Source organism: Pleurodeles waltl, chromosome 5 (genome assembly GCF_031143425.1).
Source record: "Pleurodeles waltl isolate 20211129_DDA chromosome 5, aPleWal1.hap1.20221129, whole genome shotgun sequence".
NCBI classification, from domain to species: Eukaryota; Metazoa; Chordata; class Amphibia; order Caudata; family Salamandridae; genus Pleurodeles; species Pleurodeles waltl.
The window spans coordinates 1,040,926,798-1,040,949,405 of NC_090444.1; the positions used below are offsets into that span (position 1 = coordinate 1,040,926,798).

The 22,608-nt window shown below is 43.4% G+C and overlaps 1 protein-coding gene across 3 annotated transcripts in view; it reads left to right on the forward strand.

Moving 5' to 3' along the window:
- SHPRH (SNF2 histone linker PHD RING helicase) overlaps positions 1-22,608 on the forward strand; it is a 746,219-nt gene that overhangs the window by 123,969 nt on the left and 599,642 nt on the right. For all 3 annotated transcript variants that reach the window (XM_069235239.1, XM_069235238.1, XM_069235240.1), the window contains exon 2: positions 6,458-7,123. In XM_069235239.1, the coding sequence (XP_069091340.1) occupies positions 6,488-7,123 (636 nt within the window). In that variant the 5' untranslated portion in view covers positions 6,458-6,487. The remainder of the gene's footprint in view (positions 1-6,457; positions 7,124-22,608) is intronic.

The window sequence follows — 22,608 nt, forward strand, 5'->3', positions numbered from 1 at the left end:
GATACATATACCTACCCAGGAATGAGGCAGAAATCAACAGCACCAAGTTGGAATTCTACAGGATTGCCAACTTCCTGCATGTAATAGGGTGTGTAGACGGGACACATATACAAATATGCCCTCCTGCAAATCTGGAATATCTGTTCTGTAACCGGAAGTGTACACACTCACTGAACATCCAGGTGGTATGTGACGCCCATTATGTCATCACTGACATGGTTGCCAAATTGCCAGGGAGTACACATGACTCCTACATTTTCAGGCACAGTGGGATACACCAACGCCTAGAACGTGGGGAGTTTGCAGACGGATACCTCCTAGGTATAGCTGAATACACCTTGCAGACATACACACGGGTCAATGTGGAACCCATCTATGCCCAGCTAACATTGTACATTTTGTGCCAAATGTACTACGACCATGGATACTTACCCCATACTTAACACCCAGCAATGAGACAGAGAGGCGATACAACAGTGCACATAGGAGGACCCGAAATATTATTATTGGACTGTTGAAGGCAAGATTCAGATGCCTCCACAGAAGTGGAGGTGCCCTCCAGTATGCCCCATTCAAGATCGTTGGCGCATGCGCTATACTGCACAACATTGCCACCGGATGTGGGCTGCATCTCACCCCAGAAGACCCAGATTCGGAGGATGACAAGCAAGAGCTACCACATCACCATCATGGGGATAGAAGCATTGCAAATCAAGGCAGACAGAGACAGGACCACATTGCAAACCAATACTTTGGAAGGTACGTGCTAACTGTCACCACACACATGAATGTCACACACAAAGGGCCCAGGTATGAAAGTGGAACAAACAAGAACTTTAATGATGTGAACCAATAAACTATTTACAGAAACTACTGATCAGGGGCTGTAAAAGTCCAGCTGCTATGAGGACACATTAACCTCATGTGCCTCCATTGTATGTCAGTGCGTAGCTCACACCCTATGCCGTGCTCGCCCAGCATGGCTGCTTCCTGGAGCGTCTGCAGTGCCCTTCCGTGGACTTCCACTACGCAACACCCTGGTGTCTGTGGCTGATGCCCTACTTATAGTAGAGCCCTCCTCACGGTCTTGCGGCGTGTCTGCCGCGCCCCTAGCCACCTGTCGTGCCTCCATCATGTCGACTGCGTGGCTAATGCGTCCCAGCCCACAAGCCACATCGCTGGCAAAGTGGCCCATGTCCACCTGTAGGCTGACTGCGGCGTGACAGCCCTGTGGTGTTTACAGCCAGCTGGACGATGGAGGCAGCCATGCGGGCTAGGCGGTGGATGAGCTGCCGGTCACGGTGCCTTGCACCCTCTCTCTCCGTGACAAGTTCAGCCACCAGTTGTCTGATTGAGAGCGCAAGGTCACCTACATTGCTGTTTAGATGTTGTAGCTCTGTGTAGACCTGTTGCAGCCCTGTTGTTTGGTTTCTTTCCATGAGCCGCGTGGCCCCTGAAATAAGTCTCATTTAACTTGTCTGCAGGCGCTGACCATGGATGAGTGCATCCTCGGCGGTTGAAATGGAGCCGTCCCCTACTTCTCCCTGTGACACTGTAGGTGGTGGTTCTGTGTCCTGTATGCTGGCACTGTGGCTGGGACCGGGTGCTGCCTCAATCTCCAGTATGGCCACTGGTGCATCTGGAGGGGACTGTGGTTGGGTTGTGCAGGTCCCTGTGGTGGCTGCTCCTGGGTCCTGTGCTGCCTGGTGGCTGACCTGTGGCCCCTGGACGGTGTGGCTGGAGGTGGTGTCTTGTGGGAGACCTGTGGGACATAGGGAACTCACCGTCAGTATCTACCATCTGTTATATGCTTCCTAATAAACTGTTGCCTATCAGCTGCCTACTTGACTACATTGCCCATAATGCACCATTCAGGTGGTTGCTACTCTGAAATGGAGCTATTTTGGATGTGCATGCTGCTGTGTACTAGGTGGGTGGGGGTATGGCAGATCTGGGTGTACATGCATGTCTCATGGTACTCACTGGTTGATGGTCCTGGCGCTGACGTGTCCAGCTCTCCTATTCCGGACACTGCCTCTGGCTCCAGGGCCTCCTCCACTCTTTCCTCCAAGGGTGTGGGTGGTGGTATGGTAGATAGTCCTTCCTCCAGTGCCCCTCATCTCCCGGAGGCGCTCTGCCACCCTCTCCTTGGTCCGGGAGCGCAGGTCATACCACCTTTTTTTGAGTTCCTCAATACTCCTGTGGCTCAGACCCATTGAATTTACTTTGTCTTGGATTTCACTCCAAATCCTCCTTTTTTCCTGCTCTGGCACACTGAGGGCTGCTCTCCCAAAGAGTTGATCATGGTGCTGGCAGCATTCGTCCGTCAGCACCTCCAGTTCTTTTTCTGCAAATGTTATCTTTCTCTTCCTGGCTGTTTCTTCCATTGTAGCTGCTGTTCCTCCTGTTGGCTGTTTAGCAGTTGAAAATGGGTGTGGTCCTCCCTCCTCCCAGGTGTATTAGTAAACTTTCTGGCTGTGATGTCATCATCAAGAGCCAGGAAGTGTTTTCCAGAGTATTCTGCTGCACCTGCATTCAATTTGCGGCACCCTCTCGCAATTTGCGTGTTCGTTTTTAGCTCGGTCGCAAAAAGCGACCTCGCAAACAGCTGACTCGCAATCTGCGGTGCGACTTCATTTACGAGTCGCAAAATGAAGTTGCTTTTTCTTGTTGGATACCATATTGCGAGTCGGAAATTGCGAGTCGCAACGACTCGCAATTTATGACTCGCAATTTTTTAGCTACCTACATCTCCTAGGTAAGGGATAAAGCACCCCCAGCCATACACTAGAAAGATATTGCAAGTCACAGAGGAGTTCCATAACCATATAGAGAAACGAGGCCGAAGGCAGAGTTCTTAATAAGGTTATGGAACTCCAGGGTGACTTGCATTATCCCTATAATGTACACCGGGGGTGCTTTATGCCATATAATACATGGTCACACCATCGCCTTTCCCACAAACCGCTTAAACCTTGGTGTGTAGCTCTTTCATATGAAACAAGCATATTTAGAAACACAAAGAAAAAAAATCCTGTAATGCAAAATTAAACACATCAAAAACCTGTTGAACATTTGTTACAAACAGATATTAGTAACAGTTCGATACAAGTCAGTAGCTCAGAATGTGTCGAAACATGCAGACATATTCTAGCTTTCTCTAAGAAATGCAGAAAATAAACATATTCTTTCTGCTTGCCATTGTCAGCTATTGAAAAAGAGAGCAGAAGAAAGAAAAGCAAGGTTCTGTTTTTGTGGCTTTAAATTGCTGCTTCAGTTATGCTTCGTGACCAGCCTTTCACCTCAGCTCTGGGCAGCAGGCACTGACACATCATAACTCCAGAGCAATAACTTATAATAGGCGAGTTCTGACGTCTTTTCTTAATAATTGATGACTGAGTGCGTAGAAACTGACGTTTATTCAAGGATTACAGAGTCCCATGTATTATTATATAACAACAAACATAATTGATTTTGTGATGTGTCAGCAATTTGTGTAATGTTATAACACTAAGGAACATTTTCATGGGGCTTACCAGGTGTAGTTTATCAGGAGAGTATAGAGTTGATTTTTCTTAGTGGTATTTATTGAGAACAGGGACCCACTTGCCCTTTTCGTTGCATGCTCTATCAAGAGTAGGTAATGGTTGCAGTAACAGTGTACATAGCATTTCATTAAAGCACTAATACCTTTGTACGCAAATGTGGCATAGGCATATATATGATATTGGCCCTTATCCAGGGTGCAGATGTGGATTGTTTCTTGTGAGTTTTAAAGATGGTGTCTATTTGGTTTCTTGTTGGAAGAGATATAGCTTGTCATTGGAGTAGTAAGGATTCTGGTCCAAGTCATTTCCAGGCTCTTACAGGGTGACACTGGAGAGTATCAGTTTGCCTCTGACAACCTTAATTGGATACCACTTGGCAATAGGATGCCCTGTGGAATGTTAAGAAAATAACCTACACCTTGTACATGATATACTCACATGGGTCAGGCTAGCCAATCACAATACATCAAAATTGGGGTACCTTAAAATGCTGCAATGTTCAGGCTAGGAACAGTTTGATAAAAAAGCGTTTAAGGAACAATGAGAATCTTTATGTAAGCAAGTTACAGGCATAGCTTATACAATGATGTATTTTAATGGTAAAAATAAACGCTTCTGGGCAGCACCGTTTTGAACATTTCATCAGAAAGGGTATTTAAAGTAAAACTCACTTTCCTAAAGCAAAATCCAACATCTTGAAACAGAAAAACTGGTTCAACATTGAAAGGGAAACTTTTAGTCTTCAAAGGAGCAGGCATAGAGCACCAACAAGTATATTTACTTAGTCAGAGACTGGAGAGTGGAAAAAGGAAAGAAACTGGAAAAGGAGGGAGTCCTCACTAGAGGCTATAAGCATTAGAGAAGATTGTATTGTCCAAAGTGTTGTTATGTTGGTTAGTCTTCTGGTTAAGTACAAGTGAAAACCAAGTATTTATGCTAAGTCTCTGAGCTAAAGTTGTCTTGAAATTAGTCTGATGTTGCCTGTGTTGAGTTTTGAGTCGTTCATCACAAGCTCTTGGTTGTGCTTTCTTTATTTTTAATTGTATTTTGACAATCCTGGACGAAACATCATTGCAACAATTAATAACATACACAGCATTGTAGGCCATCTGACTGGCTGTAGCCAAGCATATATAAAGTGTATCCTCGATGACAAACAGGGCACTGAACCTAGAATCCTGACAGTATACATATCTCAACGATTAAGTGGCTATGTAAACAACAATGGTTTGTCAATTAACTACCTGCCCAACATTATCCACCAAACTGAGTCCATGAATGCTTGAGGATCAGTTTTAAACATAGTGGGTGAGATCTTCCCACTTCCAGAAGCAAACATGTAGCTCAGCATACATCCTGTAGAGGTTGGTGAGGAAGGACCTGAGGTGGGGGCAAGTGAGTGTAAACATCTTCATTTATGTCAGGGTCAGATTGTATCCTCCCCGTGGATTTTAAATTGTTCCAGTAGATCATCCCATATCATAGCTATAGGTTGTTTACATAACCCACGGTATTCTTCCCTGCGCAGCTCATAACTTTGTGCTGAACCCCAGCTCCAAACCTCCTCACGCCCGGGTTGGGCAAGAGACTTCCAATGCGTGTTATCTGCTGCTTAGCAAGGAGAAGTGCCAGGTCCATGAAGCACGCCACAGTCTTGTCGGACTTGGGCCTAGGCTATAAGCCCAGAAAACAATGTTCTGTGGTATCCAGGGTTCAGTCTCTTTGAGGTACCCTGACATCCTTCCAATAGGACTACAACATAGGACATAAGCATAGCATATGCAGTAGGTCCACATTGTCAGTCAGGCATCTCAGACAGGTGGATGACGCTGTGGGAAATATCCTATGAAGTTTTTAGGGTGTTAAATATGTCCTGTGCAGGAGTGAGAACTGGATACATTTAAAGCATGTGTTTCGAGGTATCATGCTAGAGTATCCATTTAGAAACCTCTGTTCTTTATCACAAATGCACTGTTGAGGTCTGTTTACCATCATGTTCGTAATGGGACTAATAAAAGTGTGTAAGTGGGTGCGTTTCCCTTTGTAGAGCCACTTCACTAGGTATCTACCAGTTCTCATTTTATGAACAGCATAAATCAGTGTATGGATGTCAGGTTCCAAGCCTGTTTGTGACCAATGCAAACGGACATATCTTAGTATATTGGCATGTGTGAGGAAGAGGGAACCAGGGATCCCATGTAATTGTGTAAAATCTTGATGAGTAGTCAGCGTCCCATCGATAGCGAGTCGCCCACTGTGGTGACCACTGCGGTCTCCCGGGGAAGCAGTCTGGTGGGTGTGAGCATGCCCACCAGAGTAGTCAGACCACGAAGACGGATATTAAGGGTGTAGTTTATAAGGTGTTTGTGTATCGAAATGTGGTCCTCCAGTATGTGACCGCATTATTAAGCACTAGTCGAAGACTGTGGGGGGGGGTGGGGTGGGTAAGCGTAGTGGGTCTATGCGGAGTAGGAGCAGTTTATGCAACTTGCCTGATTGTAACATACGTGGTGATTATCCTGTTTATGTAGGTGGATTCCAGCTAGCCAATAAGACAGCCATTGCAACTGGCCTGCAAGGCCGTATGCTTTAAAGTCAGTCACACCTAACTCTTGTTTGTGCTTTCTTAAAGTCAAGTTTGTTGTTCTGCATCCATTTATGTCTTATGGTGAAGCTCAGATGTAGCAATTGTCCTCAATGGATTTGCCACTGAGCTTGACGTATAACTGTTGTTTGCATGTTTTTCAGTGACCCATGCTCCTGAATCAAAAGTTTATGCTAGTGGGCTAAAGAACGCTTTACATAACATTGATGGGTATAAGTGATGAACATTTTGACACAGAATTGGAAATTACTCATAAGAGTCCTGGTATTTCTTGCATTGCTTACTAATATGTCTCTTTATACAGATTTGCATCCTTGTTTGAAGAAACATCAAGATGAGTCGCCGAAAGCGTGCCCCTCCTGTGAGAATGAACGAAGAGACAAAGAAACGGCATTGTTGGAATATGCATGAGGACCGTAGGAATGAGGACTTTACATTGGATGATGACAGTACTATTCCTGGCCCCAGTTCCTCTTTCGTTGCTCCTTTGTTTTTACATGATCCCACAGCAAAAGAACTGCCACAGACAGACAACAGTGACTGTTTGAAATCTGTTCTTTCACCACCCTTTGTCACTGAGACTTATGAGGCCTGTAATGTGCAGGCTCAATTATCTACGCATCTGAACCTTGCGGTTTTGCCTCCGATCTCAGAAGAAGGATATTGGCAAGCTCTGTTGACAGAGTTAATCCTTCACCCTCTTCACAACCAGACTTTTGAAAAAAGTATACAGGAGCATTCATTTACATTAACAACCACTGAGTCAGGTGAACAGTTACAAATTTGTGTTCATGCAAAAAATGTGACAGATGATGATCAAACTGGACCCAAAGAACTACAGAGGATTAAAGAGGACATGTATTTAGTGATGTCCTCTTTCAATAGTGAAACCCTGGAGGACCTAAGGTGGCTTCAGAAGAAGAGTATAATAGGACTGCATCAGAGACCGGCCTTGCTAGGAACTTTAAAGGTACTTTTTAAGAATTGTCTGAGAAGTTGTTTAGGTTAAGGGTATTGTTTGCTATTGTGTTTAGAATGAGGTATTAAAAACAAATAGTTATTTCTTTGCGGTCCAAACTCCTCAGCAGCAAAATATGGATTTAGTAGCACCTCAAGGCACATGATCCTATGTGAGACCATGCTGTAACATGTATATGTTGTTTGGTTCTAGTAAGCAGACTTCAGTAGCAAATAGAACATATTCACTTTCGTTTTACGCGTGAAATAAATGAATCACCTGAAAAGAGCAAACCCGTATGGCCATAGTGCTACTGTCTATTCTTCTCTCCTGTCTGTGCCCTACCTGATAAGGAAGATGGAACATGGTATACAGTTTATAATGCTTAAACAAATCTGCCATCAGTGATAAAGCTTCAGATATACCTGGTGTTATAAATATACTGAGCTTCTCTGAGTGTACCTTTCACTATTCACTTTAATCACCATTGAACACTATATGTGCACATGTCCGTTAGACATTTATAATGTTAATTTTTGATGATGGTCTAAGCAAGGAACACTAATGTACACATAATCAAAGTAAAAACTTTTAAAACTGCTGCACAGTAAAGCTAACCTTGTGGTTCTTATATTCTGCTTTTGTGATGTGCATTGAAAAATTCTAATTCAAAATGTTGTATTTGCAGACTTTTTTTTCAGCTTTGATGTTGGGACTTTGTCGAATGTCCAGCAATAAACAAACCACAGTCTTGTGTTCACCCCACACAGGAGACCCAGTTACCTACCTGTATGTTTAAATCTTCAGCGATTGTATTCTGTCTTCTTGGAAAGAGATGATGAAGCTTAAGATGTAGTTACATGATTAGCTGCTGCTACCCTACCTCTGTAGGGGACACCAACAAAATCAAAGTAAATGTGGAATATGTGCAGACTAGGTGTTTTTCAGATCTATTTCATCTACCTTCGGGCAGGCCTCTTCTTCCCAAATGGTATCTTTAATGGGCTTTTCACACCGATTCCGGGCTTTTTTTCACAATACTACAAAATGGTGTAGGATATCACAATACAATCAATAATCCTGTAATTCTTAACTGCATATTCTACAACTGCCCTGCCTGCCATATAAGTTTCGTATGTACTTTTACCGTATGTCAGGCCAGGTGCTCTTTGTCTATCCCACTTAGGTAAAATGATAATGGGGGCATATTCTCTATTATTTATGTGCCTATGGACTTTAGGAGACTTCCATTGTGTCAGTGTCTGCAAATGCTCTCTGGTCACAACTGGGGTGTAAACCTATTGTAATTGTATTCATATAGCACTTACTACCCCTGACGAGACATCAAAGCGCTTTTCGGCGAGTAGCACGCTACTCCGGAACCCAAAAAGATTAGTGGTGGATTAGTATAGGAAATAAGAGTACAGTATTAGTATAGGGAGGTATGAGTTAATTTGAGCTGAAAACGTGAGTTTTGTGCTGGTATTTCTTGCTGTTATAGTCTTATTGTTGCTCCTAGAATCCTCTTTATCTTAGTTTCAGAGGAAATAGAGCACAGAACTTGGTTCTTTAAGAAAGCCAGGGACCTAATGACTTGATCACCATTGTGTCAAAACAACACATGCTCAGGCTGCTTGCAGTTCCCTGGGACCAGGAGCTCCCCTTCACAAAGCAAATTACCCTAAATGGATCCTGGATCCTGTCTTCCTAATGCCACAGTGACTTTTAAGTCACCTAATCATGCAACTTCTCTTTTTCTCCTTGCCCCTGACAAAGAAAATCTCCTAGTAAATCCAGTCTTTAATCTTTGATTAATCATAACTAAACAATACAGTAAGTAGTGATAGATAATACTGTGCTATTTATCTCTTTTTTAGGGATAGGATTTTTGCTCTGGGAATGAGCAAGATAACTGTTCTGAAGAAATATTGTTTCTCTCAGATAAGGATCTGTGCAAGAATGCAACACATGCAAGCACTAACCTCGAAGAACCTATGCTGTTTCTTAATTTGCAGACCACAGCTTCTTTATTGAAGGAAGGGTCCCAGAATTGGAAATCTAGAGAGCATCATCGGATTTAGATGTGACTGTGTTCCGGCAGTAATGGGTTCTCAGTATTTTTTTCAAAATGGGTTTAATTGCAGTGGCTTCCAAAGGACTTTCAGGGATGTCATCAGGTCTGTTGATATGGCATAATAACTCCACCATCTTCTCTTTCAAGCCAAAGAACGCCATAGTAAAGATACTCAATAGGTAAGCAGCTCACAATGTATATTTTATGGAGCAGGTTCAATACAGTTAGAACTTGGTATACGTACATAGCCTGCTCCGAGGGGCTTGAATACTTATCTACCTTATAATTTTGATGGGTGATTTTAACTCTCGTGTAAAGGACGTTTGCCCATGTTCTCTGGAGTTACTCAAAAGGGATTTGGAAGTTGGTGTCAAGAGCTCATGCTCCCCGTTTTTTAACAACTTTTTATCGAACAAGTGACAGGTTGAATCAATCAGTATCTCTGCTGGTGTTACGAAGAGAGTATTACAAGACAATCTCTGCATTTCTAGGAGCCAAGCAGTCCATAACGGCATCGACATTTGTGTCAGACATACCTCAATGGAGATCTAGACAGTCCTCGAGCCCATTCATGGACTGATTACAGTCTCACCAGAACAATCCCTAAGTATCCTCTGTATGCAGTCCATTGATTACATACTTTCCGCCACTTCGGCTGGCATCCCAACTCTGATAAATCACCCTCTCAGTCCGTTGGTAGAAGTCTAGGTCTGTCTCCCAGTCTACTACTTTTGGAGGGCAGTTTGCTTCCCATGACCGTGCTGCGTTCCTCTTGGCCACTCCAGCCGCCAACATTAACCTAAGCCTGTGATACCTGGGCCACACGTCTTCCCCTGTTATGCACAGTACTTGCCATCTCGCCCCCCAGCAGTACAACAATGCCCATGACTCTGGACATTACCTGTACCACCTCCCTCCAGTATTGTTGGATTTTAGGGCATAGCCACAGAATGTAAAAAAAAAAAAAAAAGGAGCCTTCGTCACCACTCCCACTAGTAAGTCTGTAGTACTTCTCCCAATACGGTGCATCAGTGATCTAATAGAGAATAGGATATATGCAGTAACTTTAATTGTATTAGACAGAAACAGGCATGGATTGTGATTTCCCTGGGACTCTGGACTGCTTCCACCCAATCGTCATATTCTGTTAACCCCAATCTCCCTCCCAGGCCTCCCTCAAGGTTGTCAAGGGGTCTGGAGAGATGTTCCCTTTATTTTATTTTAATTTTTTTAATGTGAGTGATGTTGCTTTGTCTACCATGGGATCCAACAGTGGTCGATCCTCTAGAGGTGTGTACTCTGGCAGCTGTTCCACTTCCAGGACACGTCTCCTTAGTGCATGTCCCAGCAGTAAGTAGGGAAACATTTCAGTCTCTGCCATCTCATATTCCACTTGTAGCTCCTCAAAGGTAATCAGAGCTTGGCCCCTCCAAATAATCAATGCCCAGTATTCCCCATTTATGGAAGCCCATTAGGCCCCCTACTTCCTACAGCAGGTCACTATCCTATAGTTGTTTTTTTCTGTTAATTTGTCGTCCCAGCCCAGGAACCTGGTGTCTTCCTGTTACAAATAAACCACTGTCTGTGTGTGGGTTGGCAGCTTCTTTGACTGTCCCCTGCGATATAAACAAAGGTGAATAGTCACGACCATTCTCCCCACTTTTTAAACAAAAACATCCATGCTAGTAAAGTTAGGAAGTGCTTAACTTTTAGCACACTGAAAAGAGATGAACATGAGGTTTCCGTTGTGTATGCTTCCAAGAATGACTTTTCACAGAGGCTTCTCATGCTCGCGTTTAGGATTATATCATGGTTGGCATCACTCATTGGGTTGAGTAACCACGATCATTGGGTTGCCACACACTTTTATGAACCAGCAAAAACAAAACTTAGTACTAGTTTACAAATACCTGGGTAACCCAAACATTAAAAATACCAGAAGATGCATTAATTGGGATGATACAAAAACACAGATTCTATAGCCTAATATTGCTGTTATTTTAATTAGCACCATAATGCAAGCGTCAACTTCATAAGAGGTGTGGACACAATTGTACCATAGATAGCTACAGAATCGCAGGAATTAACACCCTTAATCAGTGGATGCTCACAGTATGGCACAACTCTGTACTATACATCTAGAACTGCCATTGTGTCATAAATGCCCACAGTATGCCAAGAATTACTGCCATTGTGTCAGGGTTAATAAGCACATTGGTCAGTGTGTGTCAAAGGTAAGACAAGAATTACCAGACATACTTCCAAGTCCACTATTAACCCATGGGTGTGTACGTTTATGCCATGGATTTAGATAGTATGCCAAGAATTACATTAATTTTTTCAGGACCAGTGTTACGCTAGGAATAGGCACCATCATCCTGTTGATCCCCAGAGTATACAGGGAATTGAAACCGTTATGCAATGGCCAATATAATCCCGGAAGTTGATGCCATCATTATATAGATACCCACAATATGGTAAGTCATCACTATTCTATGGTGCCATTATGGATGCTCACAATTTGCCAAGAAATACCATCATGCAAATGACCGAATTGTACCAAGCATGGAAATCATGCCATAGACGCCACCAAGTTACCAAGAAATACCATTGTGTGAGGGACAGCAGTGAACTAGCATGGTAGTCAAGCCAGGGATAGCCACAAATTGCCAAGGAATACTACCATTATGCATGCTTCTACCACGAGAACCAGCAAGGATGGCCACAAATCTCTGGGAGATAGCAGCATTAAATTAGAGTCAGCATTTTATCAGGGTTGGCAATAACCAGCGAGCCATGGATTGCAGCAAGTTGACCTCAAATACCAATATTATTTGAGGGATAGCATTTTACCAGGGCTGAGCAGTGGGCTTCACATTACGGATAGCCACAAAATGCCAAGACTTACCAACATTGTGATATATAGAATATCCCTGGGTGCTGCAATGCATGAATGAAGAGGAACATTGCAATTCACAATGCCAGCAAACTCTGTAATATCTAGTTTAAACACCATGGGCTTGATTACAACTTTGGAGGAGGTGTTAATCTGTCCCAAATGTGACGGATTTAGCACCAGCCGTATTAAGAGTTCCATAGGATATAATGGACTCGTAATACGGCTGGTGGTATATCCGTCACATTTGGGACGGATTAACACCTTCCTCCAAAGTTGTAATCAGGCCCCAAATCACAAAATAATGTTCTGATGGTACTGAGGATAGTGTGTAATTCATTATTGAAGCACACCATAGCCCGTTTAGGCAGATACAATGGGCGTACATCATTAAAGACATCTTTGATAACATCTTTGATATCGATGTAACATTTGCAGTAAAATTATTGAGGCGAAAATTATGCATGTTGGGTGCGGGAGATATAGTTACCGTAGGGCATGAGTTATAGTTACTTGAGATAACTATAACTGCTGAATTTCTATGGTTGTGTGTATGTAGATTCAGAACCTAACTATAATGTTGCTGTAACCTTTTTTTTTTTTTTTTTTTTTTTTTAAGTGAATTTCAGTTTTTTTTTAAATTCTATTTCCTAACTGTAACATCCCTGTAACCTTTGGTTTTCAGTGTGTGTGTGTGTGTGTGTGTGGATATATATATATATATATATATTTTTTCTTGGCACCATTGTGTCGTATATACATATCCCTCTACCTGCCTCCAATTCTTTTCCATACCTTCCATTGCTGGCCCTGCCCTGCCTTGCTTTTGTCTACACCTGGCTACTGCAGGTTCCGTTTCCAATTGAAAGAGTGGCAGAAGTGTATGCCTCAGGGCATCTCGAATAAGAGGAGCATGGGAGTGCCTCTTTTTGTGTGGCAACCAGTTTTTCCTAGACTAATGTTGTTGTTGTTGTTGTTTTTCCTGTTGTAAAAATAAAATAAAATGTTTTACCCTATGCACCCAGACATGAGTAACCCGGCCCGTTGCATTTTCTCTGACCCCTAAAACATGCCAAAATTAGATATCACACAATTGGCATATTTAACTTCTGCATAGGTGCATAGTATATGGTGCCCAGAATAAGCCCGTGGGAAGTTAAATGGCACCTATGGAGTTCAGCCCTACTGTATCATCCACTTGTGTGTTTCTGGGTCTACCACTGTCACTTGATAGTTAAAGTTTAAAACCCGGACCCCAACCTGTCAAAATAACTCTTTTTGCCATGAAAAAAACATTCCTTTTAAATGTTAATGTCACTCCCAATAGGCCTGGTGCATGGTATTTAAAAGTATGCCATGTAGGAATTTGAAATTAACATGTCCTTACAATGACTAACCCCCAAAACCTATTTTCACTGTAGCAAGGCTAGCTAGCCAATAGAGAAACAAAGTGAAGCAGAATTAAATACTTGTTCAATTACCTCTGGATTGGGCCCAGTTGGAAGTAATCTTAAACATATATTTCTAATGTTTATTAAAAGCCTGGCCTAATGGTGCAGTTAGATTTTTAATAAATATTATCGAAACAGAATTTAAGAGAGTTATCTTTTCCATGCCTCAAGCTTCTGGAAGCTAATTTGCATTGGTTTGCCAAGCTGAGCCAAGCCAATAAATAGCCCTACATGAGTTGCGAAAACTGCTCTCAGAGCAAAGTCTTTGGTGGTGAAGATGTATTCTATTTTTCAGGCATGGAGACCAGTTTGGGTGTACCTAGGAAGCATCGCGGCCAGCCTAAAGATTCTCCTAGGTCCCGATCTACCATGCCCATTGGCTACCACTGGTGATTTGTGCTTTCTGGCTCTAATTTTCCTTAAATGTTTGAATAGTCATAGCTTTGGTTCCTATTATTTTTTTAAGAACATTATTGATTTTTTTGGAAAAAGCAGATATACAATGCATCACATATCCCTCAACAACAGGCGAAACTGTATCTTGAGAGACGCATTGGTCTTGTCATATACGTGCATAAACATCAGAGACAGATATGATTACAATGTAGAAGGTCCAATCCTCCGTGGGATATATGCATGAAGGGTGCATCTTCGAATCACAGAAAGCTGTACAGAAAATTTCCGCTTCCGAAGTTCTGTTTGCATGCCCCAGCTGATGACAAAAAAGAGAACAAATAAGCTGTTTGGACAGAGGAACAATCAGTCCTGGTCTAAAGTGCTCAGTTCGTTCCCAAAAAACATTTTGTGAAGAAACCCCCCTTTTTTTGCTTCATATTGGATTAGGACCACAAATCTGGTGCGGAACAAACTCGAGCCACCCCAGTACACTAATCAGAAGTCCTGGGTATCCTCATCTTCTCCCATTCCCTTTGCAGGGTTAACAGCACCTCACACATCCTCACCCTCGGGTCGGGAGGATCTCACCCCTGCTGTAGCTCAAACACCATAGCCCCCATGCACGTAGTTCTTCCAGTTTGTCATCCTTACGGACATGTTGCAGTCGTATCTATTCCCATTCGCCTATTCAAGGACATCTTTCATCCATGCTGCTCAGTTGGGGGGGCGTCTGCCACAACCATGCAATAGCTATGCGTCTGTTCACCAGCACAAGCCCAGAAGGACAAACTTCCTGCTTAATTGTTTCTTTGCAGGGCAGGGGAGGAGACCCAGCAACACTGGCCGGATCTCCATCTGCAAATCCCATCCTGAGGCCCTGTGTAGGTGTTGTATAATATCACCCCAGTATGATGATAGGGCTGAGCATGTCCATGTCATGTGCAAAAAGTCAGCTGACAGGGCGCCACAGCGAAGGCAACTGGCCGGGTGACATTTGTAAATCTGGGGATGGGGGAGTAAGTTATGTTTGGTGTATAAAGTTATATTAAAGGAATTTAAAACGAGCGTTGGAGCTAACCCTCTGCTCCCCCTCATGGATCTTTTCTCAGTCTCGGGGTGACACAGGTTCTTCTAGTATGGACTCCCACTTGGTTTGGAAAGGGAGCTTCGCTTGCGGTAGATCACCACGTAGAACCTGATAAAGATGCAAGATTAGTCGGCGTCTCTGGCCCATGTCTAGATTGGTAGTGAGGACATACGAATCAGGCGGCTCTTCCAGGAAGGAAGGCCACACCTCACGAGCCGTGCTCAAGCTTTTCATATATTGTTGTTACTGCCCTTCACCCAGGGAAAAATGTCCATGACCTCTTACCTTGTAAAGATGCGTTGCTCTCGATATATAGCTCTTACATGGTCTCACACCCTCCTAGCCTGCACCGACATGGAATCTGCAATTCGCATAAAGGACTGCACCACCCACAGAGACATATCAGGGGCATAGGGAGCATGGCAGATGTCCCTACGGACCACCTCCTCCAAAAAAAAAAAACACCACCAAACGGATGACATAGGGGAAGGTAGGCAGGATCCGCACCCCCAGCATCAGTAGAACTGGCAGGGGTCATCCTCCATGTGTGCCTCATAATAGCTTCTTCTCCCAGTTGTACTTCGTGTCGAGCCAGTGGATCACATGTTGAAGCTAGGCTGCCATATAATAGAGTTCCAAATGTGGAACCTCACAACCTCCCTGTTCCCATGTTCTCATTTCAAGGTGGCTAGCCCAATGCGCTTGCGCTTAGGCCCCCAGGGCAGGTCCACTATCAGGCTGTCTATGGTTCGGAAATAATGTTGAGGAATCACATACAATGTACTCTGTAGAGCATACAGACATTGAGGCAGTATTATCATTTTTACTTTTGGCAATCCTGCTCATAAGATATATTGGCAGCCCTCTCCAGAACCAGATCGAGACATGTACTCCCTCCACCACTTTGCCCATAGTACGCTTGAGATACGCCGGTACTGCATGTGTCAGATACACCCCTAGCTAACAGACCTGTGTCGAAGCTCTAGGAAAGCCCACCTTAGGCAGCTCGTCAGCTGATGTAGCCACTAACCGACCCAACGGAAATAGTTTGGATATATCAGGATTTAACACGTAAGCTGCAGACCTCTCCAAAGATCTTCATAACATTCAGTAGGATGTGCACGGAATAAGCCAGCTGCCGTAGGTACATTAGTACATCGTCAGTGTAAAGGGAAATTACGTGTGGTCTCTTCTAGTGTATGCCCCATGGACCATCACCTGTTGCCGAGTTTCCAATAACTGCTCCATTGCAATGGTGAATAGAAGTGGTGAGAGAGGGCAATTCTGCCGGGTGCCTCTACTCAACCGGAAGGGCGCCAACACTCTCCCCATCCACAGTGCACCTGAGCAAACAGGTCCGTGTAAAGAAGACAAACCCATAAGAAAAACCCCGGGCCCAGACCCATCTGCCTGTGCATGCGCCTAGTTCACGGAGTCAAATGCCTGCTCAGTGTCAAGGAGTGCCAAGTCAAAGTCGTCAGATAGGAGCTGAGGGGCATAGTAGACCTGAGCCAGGCGCTATATTGTGAAGGGTGTTGCACCATCTTTGGTTCCCCTTATTTGATTTTTGTTATTTTGGTGTTATTTTATTTTGTTATTTAAATTTTTACTATATTTTCATCAGTTGAAGTGACCGTGCTTAGAGTAATTCCCACCATAAATCCCAAATGCAACACAAAATCATCAACAGTATTGATCAGCAACATTAATAACCTTTGGAGTCAGTTATTTTCACGCACCATGACCTGTTTGGTTATGAATAAACATACCTTTTGGTAAAAGTTTGAATGTTTAATTTCCCTAGATTAACAATGCTAATATCACGTAAATTAATCTCATCATGAACTGATACACATATAAGAACAACAGTGGTTGACCAAAACTTCTAAAGAATCTCAATTTAACTAGTGCATGAATTATAATCCATTCAAGAGTCAAAGTACAAATTAACAATAAGAGTAACTGAGCAATAGAAATAGCATACATTTAAGTTCAGCAACTGAGCAACATCAATTATTAATGAATAACAACCTGTTAACTTGTCAGGGTTTCCCTTAATAACCTTCTGATTAGAATAACATGTTTGGGCTTCATGCAAAACACTCTAGTCAACATGAATTTGGAAAACATCTAACTATGGCTCTATCAAAATAACGGTTGGTACCTAGAAACAAAAAACAAACTTACAAGAACAATAGCATTTCGTTATATCTCTCCTCATATGGATCAGCATGCTGCAGTGATCTTAGTCAGTTGGACATCTGTTCTGTCAGCATCAGCAACGGGCCATGAGAGGGAATGGTTAAGATCTCCGAACCATGTAAGAAAGCAATATCTAAGGGATCAGCATTCAGCATCAAAGTCTAAGCAATAAAGTTAAAAATAGAATCCTCTCAGGAGGAAAGCAAACGTAAGAATTAGCACACCTTCAAGGAGGAAAATAGGAAATGAACTCCCTTCCTTCTGTGCTTTCTGGCTAAGTTAAAATCGTCTAAAGAACTTCCCATGTTGCCATTGGTCAAAGAATCGAACGGTTACTCTTAGTCCGATAAGAATTTATTTCTAAATCTAAGATATAACTAACCTGTCTTTCATATGTCGATGATTGGCTCCTCTTCTCCTGTGCCCACCATCAGGCTCGTCAGGTAACATTTTTGCATCCATCCGAACTCCAGTCAGTGCATCCATTTCTAGCTCCTGGGAACATCGCTGTCTCACGCATTACACTATACAATGTATCAATAACTAATACAAGATTTTCTAGCAAGCAGTTATCATGAGAAAGTTAAAGACATCTGCTAACGTTTGGTCAACCCAGTGAAAAACAATGCATGAATTAATTTCTCTAGTCATACATTTCCCTCAATTTATTAGATCAGTGCAGTTTAACAGGAGGCTGTGCAAACTAGGCCCAAAACATCGCTAAATTAAGGTCTACAATAATAAAGCAAATACATAATGCAAAATAATTAATATCACCCTTCTACATTTTCTTGATGCAGGTACTTCAATTAATACTAATAAGTAGCCACTCAAGTGGGCACATTTTCCAAGTTGCACACTATTGTCTGTATTTAGTCAAATTCTATTCAGATTCATAATTCAAGGTACATGAATATTTATTAGTATGCAGTGTCACGTCCTACAAAACAAAAAAAGACACATGGTGGCAGGATAGGAATACTCTGACCCTCTAGGCCTAGTGGTGGGGTCACCTGGGGCCAAAAACGTTCTTTTAATTTTGCCGATACATGGCAAAATTAAAAAAACAATAACAAAAAAACAGCTTCTGCAAATTTAAAAGTAACCCCCCTCCACCTCTGGGTGAGCCGGGTTGGGGAGCTGAGATTAATTTAAGATAGGGAGGGGAGCGTAGCCCCCCCCCCTTCCCAAGCTGCCATGAGTCCCTGGGTACCCCATTCCCTGGAGCCGGTAAGTTCTTTGAAGGAGAAGGGGGGCGCAGACCCCTTCCCTGGGCCAGTGGGATGCTGCCTATTCACTGCCCACAAGTGCTGGGAAAATGCAAGGTTCTCTTACCAGGCGGGAGTACAAAGCTGCTCCCACCTGGTAAGAGAACAAAGCATGTCCCTGCCTGCACTCTCTGGTAGCAAAATTGTTTTGCTTTACCGCAGACTAAGAGGAGATAAATACTGAAAGGAATTTCTGGTATGCAACACTCTGTCTGAGAAATGCATTTATTAAGGCACTTTACATCGTTCGGATAAGGTGGTCAATTATGTACAACACAAGTGCATATTTGAAGATAGTCACAGCAGTGAAATAATAATGATCATAGAAACAGACAAAGAAAGTACATTACTTCAACAATGGATAATATATTTATTTATTTATATCTATAAACAGTACTTTTCTTATATATTCATGCCTAGTGCAAAGCAGAAAATAAGAATTAAAAATTCATCACCATGGGGCTTGCTTCCTTCATCTCTTTGCCAGCAACAGGTCGTGAACGCAGTCGACCTTGAAGAGAGAACTACCCGCAATTGGAGTGATGGTTGAGAAAGGCCTCCCTTTCCCGACCCAAGTTCAATATCCACAGTTGTCTAGTTTCCTCCTCTAATATATTTTTAACAAGCTGGAGAGGAGAATTCTAGAAATCCCCCCCCTCCCATTCAGTGAGTTGTTGTTCAAAAGTTGGCCAAATCAGGTCAGTGTTGAAAGAGCATGTTCAGAGACTGGCTACATCCCAAGGTGCACTCTCAAGACCAAACTGTTCCTTGCCGTACCATACACAGTCTCCTGGTACATCCTTATCTTACCCTCACTCCTCCGTGTTATGTTCTAGCCCTTGGTGAGAAAGAGCACAAAAAGTGAAAACATGAGCGAAAAACAAGTTGCATGACTTGTGCCTGGAAAAATACCTGCATGCACAATGTAAGGGTGTTTGAAGCTAAGTTAAGCACAAAATGTAGTCAGTGGTCCAGATGGAGCAGTGGTTAAATACACATCATTACAGAAATGCTTTGTATAGCTCCAGCCCTGCGGGAGCAATAGGAAACTGCTCCTGCAGGGTTGGAGAAATGCCGCCTCCCTCTTTGCCCATGATGGTGCAAGCAGGGGTGCTGGTTGGTTTGTAGGGGCCCTGGCCCTTCCTCCGCTACCCTAACGATGGACTGCAATGGGGCACTCCAGTACAATTTAAAAAAAAAGGGAGAAATTGTGTCGTGCCCCAGGTGGGAACTGGAACACGCCACTAGTTAAAAAAGAAAAAGAAAGTGACGCTGAGGCCCGGGTATCCCTGTGGCCCCTAAAAAATCAGTAATGGTCTAGTGTGCCCCAGGTGGGCAGTGGGGCACTCTGTTTAAAAAAAATAATAATAATAATAAAAAAAAGCACAAGTTGTGGCATGCACCTGGTGTGCACTAGGACACACCACTATTCACTATTTAACCCCTTCGCTGCCAGGCCTTTTCCCCCTCCTGTGCCAGGCCTTTTTTTGCATATTTGGGGCAGTTCGCGCTTAGGCCCTCATAACTTTTTGTCCACATAAGCTAACCAAGCCAAATTTGCGTCCTTTTTTTCCAACATCCTATGGATTCTAGAGGTACCCAGACTTTGTGGGTTCCCTTGAAGGAGGCCAAGAAATTGGCCAAAATACAGTGAAAATTTCGTTTTTTTTCAAAAAATTGGAAAAAGTGGCTGCAGAAGAAGGCTTGTGGATTTCCCCCTGAAAATGGCATCCACAAAGGGTTTGCAGTGCTAAACTCAGCAGCTTCCTAGCTTTCAGGAACAGGCAGACTTGAATCAGAAAACCCAATTTTTCAACACAATTTTGGCATTTTACTGGGGCATACCCCATTTTTGCAATTTTTTGTGCTTTCAGCCTCCTTCCAGTCAGTGACAGGAATGGGCATGAAACCAATGCTGGATCCCAGACACCTAACCATTTCTGAACAGTAGACAAAATTCTGAATTCAGCAAGGGGTCATTTGTGTAGATCCTACAAGGGTTTCCGACAGAAAATAACAGCTGAAAAAGAAAAATATTGAAATTGAGGTGAAAAAACCATCAATTCTTCTCTACGTTTTACTCTGTAACTTTTCCCTGCAATGTCAGATTATGGAAAGCAATATACCGTTACGTCTGCTGGACTCCTCTGGTTGCGGGGATATATAGAGCTTGTAGGTTCATCAAGAACCCGAGGAACCCAGAGCCAATAAATGAGCTGCACCCTGCAGTGTGTTTTCATTCTATACCGGGTATACAGCAATTAATTTGCTGAAATATAAAGAGTAAAAAATTGCTATCAAGAAAACCTTTGCATTTCCAAAAAGGGCACAAGATAAGGTGTTGAGGAGCAGTGGTTATTTGCACATCTCTGAATTCCGGGGTGACCATACTAGCATGTGAATTATAGGGAATTTCTCAAATAGATGTCTTTTTTACACACTCTCCTATATTTGGAAGGAACAAATGTAGAGAAAGACAAGGGGCAATAGCACTTGTTTTGCTAATCTATGTTCCCCCAAGTCTCCCGATAAAAATGATACCTCACTTGCGTGGGTAGGCCTAGCGCCCGCGACAGGAAACGCCCCAAAGCGCAACGTGGACACATCCAAAATTTTGGAAGAAAACAGAGGTGTTTTTTGCGAAGTGCCTACCTGTAGATTTTGGCCTCTAGCTCAGCCGGCACCTAGGGAAACCTACCAAACCTGTGCATTTCTGAAAACTAGAGACCTAGGGGAATCCAAGATGGGGTGACTTGCGGGGCTCGGACCAGGTTCTGTTACCCAGAATCCTTTGCAAACCTCAAAATGTGGCTAAAAAAACACATGTTCCTCACATTTCTGTGGCAGAAAGTTCTGGAATCTGAGAGGAGCCACAAATTTCCTTCCACCCAGCGTACCCCCAAGTCTCCTGATAAAAATTATACCTCACTTGTGTGGGTAGACCTAGCGCCGGCGACAGGAAACACCCCAAAGCGCAACGTGGACACATCCAAAATTTTGGAAGAAAACCGAGGTGTTTTTTGCGAAGTGCCTACCTGTAGATTTCGGCCTCTAGCTCAGCCGGCACCTAGGGAAACCTACCAAACCTGTGCATTTCTGAAAACTAGAGACCTAGGGGAATCCAAGGAGGGGTGACTTGCGGGGCTCGGACCAGGTTCTGTTACCCAGAATCCTTTGCAAACCTCAAAATTTGGCTAAAAAAACACATGTTCCTCACATTTCTGTGGCAGAAAGTTCTGGAATCTGAGAGGAGCCACAAATTTCCTTCCACCCAGCGTTCCCCCAAGTCTCCCGATAAAAATGATACCTCACTTGCGTGGGTAGTCCTAGCGCCCGCGGCAGGAAACTCCCCAAAGCGCAACGTGGACACATCCAAAATTTTTGAAGAAAACAGAGGTGTTTTTTGCGAAGTGCCTACCTGTAGATTTTGGCCTCTAGCTCAGCCGGCACCTAGGGAAACCTACCAAACCTGTGCATTTCTGAAAACTAGAGACCTAGGGGAATCCAAGGAGGTGTGACTTGCGGGGGTCGGACCAGGTTCTGTTACCCAGAATCCTTTGCAAACCTCAAAATTTGGCTAAAAAAAACACATGTTCCTCACATTTCTGTGGCAGAAAGTTCTGGAATCTGAGAGGAGCCACAAATTTCCTTCCACCCAGCGTTTCCCCAAGTCTCCCGATAAAAATGATACCTCACTTGTGTGGGTAGGCCTAGCGCCCGCGACAGGAAACACCCCAAAGCGCAACGTGGACACATCCAAAATTTTGGAAGAAAACAGAGGTGTTTTTTGCGAAGTGCCTACCTGTAGATTTTGGCCTCTAGCTCAGCCGGCACCTAGGGAAACCTACCAAACCTGTGCATTTCTGAAAACTAGAGACCTAGGGGAATCCAAGATGGGGTGACTTGCGGGGCTCGGACCAGGTTCTGTTACCCAGAATCCTTTGCAAACCTCAAAATTTGGCTAAAAAAACACATGTTCCTCACATTTCTGTGGCAGAAAGTTCTGGAATCTGAGAGGAGCCACAAATTTCCTTCCACCCAGCATTCCCCCAAGTCTCGCGATAAAAATGATACCTCACTTGTGTGGGTGGGCCAGGTGCCTGCAACAGAATAAGGCCCAAAA